General features: G+C 38.4%; 1 protein-coding gene across 3 annotated transcripts in view; it reads left to right on the forward strand.

The window, feature by feature from the left end:
- The window catches only part of LOC120226959 (zinc finger protein 596-like), an 18,030-nt gene extending 12,155 nt beyond the window's left edge, over positions 1 to 5,875 (forward strand). For all 3 annotated transcript variants that reach the window (XM_039225129.1, XM_039225128.1, XM_039225130.1), the window contains exons 3-6: positions 849 to 1,014; positions 1,622 to 1,748; positions 3,068 to 3,150; positions 3,595 to 5,875. In XM_039225129.1, the coding sequence (XP_039081060.1) occupies positions 901 to 1,014; positions 1,622 to 1,748; positions 3,068 to 3,150; positions 3,595 to 4,965 (1,695 nt within the window). In that variant the 5' untranslated portion in view covers positions 849 to 900 and the 3' untranslated portion in view covers positions 4,966 to 5,875. The remainder of the gene's footprint in view (positions 1 to 848; positions 1,015 to 1,621; positions 1,749 to 3,067; positions 3,151 to 3,594) is intronic.

The following is a 5,875-nucleotide window of genomic DNA, read 5'->3' on the forward strand; positions in this document are numbered from 1 at the left end:
CTCTCTCAGAAATAAATAAAACATTTAGGGGTGCCTGGGTGGCTTAGTCGGTTGAGCGTCCGACTTTCGCTTAGGTCATGATCTCGCGGTTTCTGGGTTCGAGCCCCGCGTCGGGCTCTGTGCTGACTGCCAGCTCAGAGCCTGGAGCCTATTTCAGAGTCTGTATCTCCCTCTCTCTCTGACCTTTCCCTGCTCACGCTGTCTCTCTCTCTCTCCTAGAAATAAAAAAAAAAAAAAAAATTAAAAAAAAAAAAAAATTAAACATTTAAAAAAAAATTAAAAAAAAAAAAGTCCTTGCAGGAAAGAAATGTGCAGAGTTTTCTTTCCTTATCTGGTTTTCCCAACCAGAGTGGACTTGGTTGGGAAATTACTTACCCATGGACCTTAGTAGTGGGTGCAGTGGGCCTAGCACGTGGTCCCAGGTGCTAGAGATGAGCAGGACCAGCAATTTACAGTCCACTGAAGAGGCAGGAGTTCCAGCCAATCAGCTCTACAGTTTCCCAGAGAACACAAGAAACATTTGTATATGAGAAGAATCAGTAATCGTTTATTTTCCCCTCAGTTTTAAGCTTACTATAAAGGTTTGGAAACACAGTTGACTATAGAAACTTCCAAAGATGACTAAATCCTCTTTACTATCCTTTCCCATTTTACCCACTTTCCCTTCTCTGTAATTAAACTTTATTAAAATTGGAAATCCGAAAACAATGCCTTGTGGGGTATTGAAAAATTAACTCTGCATTTCACAGAAAATATATAGAAATTAGCATACAACTTAGAATCTTGCAATGTTGACAAGACAAAGAGAGGCTACAACTAATGAAGTGTATTCTATTGCCTTTGTACAGAAAAACAGGACTGACATACAGAGTATTGATGCAGTGATCCTTGGTTTTAAGAATGGAGAACTCACTGCAGGAGAGATCACTGTGGGGCCATCCTTCGGACGAGCCATCTCAGGAGCCCCTAACCGGACCGCAGGACCTGTCTGCCATGATATCTTATAAAGAACAAGTGAGTTTTTAGATGAGAGGTGCCACTTTGTGACCCCAAGTTCTGCATAAAAGTTGTTCATACTACAGACTGCTGGGCATTGCTTCATAGTTCTCTATCTTTGGTATTAACATACCTATCACTTGTACATATCAAGTGTTTGCTGTAAAAGAAGCATCTGCGCATAGCTCATTGGATATCTCTGTCTCCCTCTCTTTATTTATTTATTTATTTATGTTTTTAGTAATTTCTACAGCAAACATGGGGCTAAGAATCATACTGTCTTCCAACTGAGCCTGCCAGTGCTTTTCAATAGTACTATTTAACCTAGGATATAATCACCAACCAGGGAGTCAAAATTACCAGATTATTAGAAAGTTGACAGGTTATTTCATATTGAGAGTACTTTATGATGAGTCTCATTGAATGAATAATTGTGTATTTCTTTTTTAACGCATCTGAAAGGCAGAAAGCAGATCAGCGCAAGATGAGATTTGATATGAACCACGAATAGTGTTTTGAGCTTTCTATACATACAGCTCTCCCCTCTGCTATCACTATCTTATTGACAGCTATGCCCTAGGGATTGTTCAGCCTGGCCCTACTGAGACAATATTTGATATTGTAGGAATCTGTGACCTTCAAAGATGTAGCTGTAGACTTTACCCAGGAAGAGTGGGCCCTAATGGACACATCTCAGAGAACACTGTACAGAGATGTGACGCTGGAGAACATTAGTCATCTGGTCTCTGTGGGTGAGTCTGTCGCCATCTATTCGTCCATCCTTCCATCCATCCATCCATCCATCTTTTTATTATTAATCTTGTATCCAGGAAAGCTTCCACATTTTCTAATACAGCTGTCTGCCCTAACTCATTCTTTTTTAGCATTTCCAACTACTAGACGGAACTTGTAACTTTCTTTACTTTCATCATGTGCGTTACATGATAATTTGAATATAGTCTTCTTGGCCACAGGTGTGTATCTTCCAGGACCTAGAACAATGCTGGGAATACAGTGAATGTTTTTTGAATGACTACATAAATATCTAAGTATTTTCTGTCCTGGGCAGTTTGGTGAAGCATGAGCACAGTAGAAAATATAACATCTTGTATCACTTTCCACATAAATCTCCACAGAATATACTGACGGAACTTATGTTCATTGTATTCCTTTGAAAATAATGTTCACCCCTTGTGAGGACATTTATTTCCTTCTGGATGCAAACACTAAGCCTTCTGCACTCTCTCAGCTTGGGTAGAAACATCAACAATCAGAGATCTTAGTGTATTTGGGTGCAGTGTTAGCCTAAGAACATTTATCCATATTTTTAGTGTTCAAGGTGTTATTCTCTGGGCTGTACTTCAACGCTCACGATGTTCTTCCTCAGGAGCCTGTACAGTAGAATATCAGGCGCTGTTCTCAGCAAGAAATTGCAAATTCACATACCATTCTTCATTGATATAGGGTGTCATTTCTTCAGATCATATGTGATCTCCCAGTGGGAGCAAAGAGGGGAGCTGTGGAGGGAAGAAAGAGGACCTCCCCAAGGTTGGAGTCCAGGTGAGCTGCAGACATGCGCTCAGTGTGAGAAGGCTAGTGAGTAAGCAGGGTCTTATTAATGTCAGTGCAGATTTCCTAGAGTGAACGACAGCTTCAGAAACTGTGAGTGGCCATTGAGACAACATTCCTTAAATTATGTCATTATTTGTCCGGCATCAATTTCTCTTCATGTACCTATACTTACATTTCATCTCAGGCAAGCTTTGTTCCTGTCCTTATTGGAGGTCAAATTTCACATTGTGGTCTTTGTCATGATTTCTGGTCTCTTTAAGGATTTCCACTCTGATATTCTCTGCAACAGCCCTTCGTTATATTATTTTCCTTTAACTTAAACAGAATTTTGTTCTAATCATACTATTCTAAGATGTATCTCTATTCACCAGTATTTTCCTCAATTTCGCATTATTTGGTCATATGTGCTTACCTGGTTTTGTACGTTTTTCAACACTTTAATCCCCCTACTCTACTAAAGGTGTTTCTTTGGTTTATTTCTTTTTTTCAATTATTTTAGGCATGAAAAACAGCCATAACAAGCAAGAAATAATATCTATGCAAGATATCTGCACGAAGGACCCCCCTAACTGCTGGACAGTAGTAAGTTTCATGAGGACAAACTTTGCCTATCCATGTTCATGGCCTAGGAAAAGCCTAAGTTCTCGATTGAGGAGAATCATATAACAAGTTTTATAGATTGCTATAAGTATCTTCCCACAGAATGTGACTGAAAATTTAAATCTGAGGAAGAAATAAGCCTGGATTTAAGCTGTAATTGTTCTGATAGAGAATTGCATAACCATGGTTTATTGGCATGACTCAATGATATCTTAAAAAACACTCAGCCCTCCAATAAAGATGCTACCAAGGGTAAAAATCTTTGTGCATGCTGGAGATGAACACTGCATGTGCATGTAAGTGATCTTGGGAGGTTTTAGTTGGAGATTATCTCTGAATGGTCAGCCTGGAATTCATAGGTAGAAAACTGGATGCATGCATTTTTTAAAGAAGTCCTATAACAGTCTCTCATCTCTTTCACAACAGCAGAAATGTCACGCAGGAGAAGACCTGTCTTTATATAGTGGATATGATGACATCTTCACTCACACCTACACATTGACTCAACATGTCTTAACTCACACTGTACGGAAACCTTATAAATGTAATGAATGTGGAAAACATTTCACCCGAAATGCCAACCTTCATACCCATAAAATAAGTCACACAGGAGAGAATCCATTTGCTTGTACTCAGTGTGGGAGGCGCTTCAGGTATTTTTCATCTTTAACTAGACATAAGCGAATTCATACAGGAGAGAAGCCTTATGAATGTCGTCTGTGTGGGAAAAACTTTGTTCGAAGTTCCATTAAACGACATGAGAGAACTCACACTGGAGAGAAACCATATAAATGTCATCTATGTGGAAAAGGCTTCGTGACAAGGTCTAATCTTCGAGAACATGAGAGAACACACACTGGAGAGAAACCATATACGTGTCATCAGTGTGGAAAAGCTTTTGTTACAAGCTCTAATCTTCGAGAACATGAGAGAACTCACAGTGGAGAGAAACCATATAAATGTCATCTATGTGGAAAAGCCTTTGTTCAGAGCTCTTGTCTTAGAGACCATGAAAGAATTCATACTGGAGAGAAACCATATAAATGTCCTATATGTGGAAGAGCCTTTGTTACAAGTTCTTGTCTTCGAAAACATGAGAGAACTCACACTGGAGAGAGACCATATGCATGTCATCTATGTGGAAAAGCCTTTATTCAAAGCTCTAATCTGAGAGACCATGAGAGAACTCACACTGGAGAGAAACCATATACATGTCATCTATGTGGAAAAGCCTTTGTTCAAAGCTCTTGTCTTCGAAAACATGAGAGAGCTCACACTGGAGAGGAACAATATATATGTCACCTCTGTGGAAAAGCCTTTGTTACAAACTCTGATCTCAGAGACCATGAGGGAACTCACACTGGAGAGGAACAATATATATGTCCTCTCTGTGGAAAAGCCTTTGTTACAAGCTCTGATCTCAGAGACCATGAGGGAACTCACACTGGAGAGGAACAATACATATGTCATCTTTGTGGAAAAGCCTTTGTTACAAGCTCTGATCTTAGAGACCATGAGGGAACTCACACTGGAGAGGAACAATATATATGTCATTTATGTGGAAAAGCCTTTGTTACAAGATCTGATCTTAGAGACCATGAGGGAACTCACACTGGAGAGGAACAATATATATGTCATCTATGTGGAAAAACCTTTGTTACAAGATCTGATCTTAGAGACCATGAGGTTACTCACACTGGAGAGGAACCATATCCATGTCATCTGTGTGGAAAAGCCTTTGTTACAAGATCTGATCTTAGAGACCATGAGGGAACTCACTTTAATTATAGTGAATGAACACGGAAGTGCCTTCAGCCACAGCTCTAATCTAAAATCAACCAGAAGACTCATGTGGGGGAAGTTCTATGGCCATATGCATTATGGACATGCATTTATTTTTAATTTACTCTTACACAACACGAGTGAACTGCATTTGGAGGAACCCTATATTTATATTCAAGGAGGAAGAGACATTAGCTGGTCTCTGATCATGGGGTGCACAAGAAAATCAAGTATGAATAATAATCTAATCTCCCATATATGGGAAATTACACAGGAAAATCTTTACAGAAGGAGATCACTCCAGGAGAAAAACTGAAAAATTAATGCTGGAGAACTTAATCATTGTTATATGCATGAAAAAAAACTTGACTAGTAGAAACATTATTGTAGGCATGTGAAGTTTCACACTCTATATATAGTGAATGAATGGAAGTCTTCATTGATTTTTAATTCCTTAGTCAATATGTAGTTTCTCACACTGTATATATACCATTGCTAAATTCAGATGAAAGGTTAGACTTTGCATTAGAAATCCCTAACTAGGAAAAACATTTATCAAGAAGGTCTTAATACAGTTTAGACATTAATTTGTAATTTTACCTGACAACCTATTATTATAAAAATGTAAGAAAAGTACGTAGGACTGACATCATCTGGGAATTCTAAATTCAGAATTTTGTAACAATGACTTGTTTTCAATTGGAGTATTTCTTGGAACTGCATATGAAGCAAAGGTGTTGCTAAAAAGTCCATGATGTTGGTCAGGACCTATTTTTCATGCAGCAGTAGTAAATATGATGGTTGGACTCAACTAGAAAGTATCTTTAAATATTAAAATGAAAAACAACACATGATGCGTCATTACTACATATTGTTAACCATGTATGTAGGTTGTAATGATGAATTAAAGATTGTTACATAGATA

Source organism: Hyaena hyaena, unplaced genomic scaffold, assembly GCF_003009895.1.
Source record: "Hyaena hyaena isolate Hyena2069 unplaced genomic scaffold, ASM300989v1 scaffold_1918, whole genome shotgun sequence".
Classification (NCBI taxonomy): domain Eukaryota; kingdom Metazoa; phylum Chordata; class Mammalia; order Carnivora; family Hyaenidae; genus Hyaena; species Hyaena hyaena.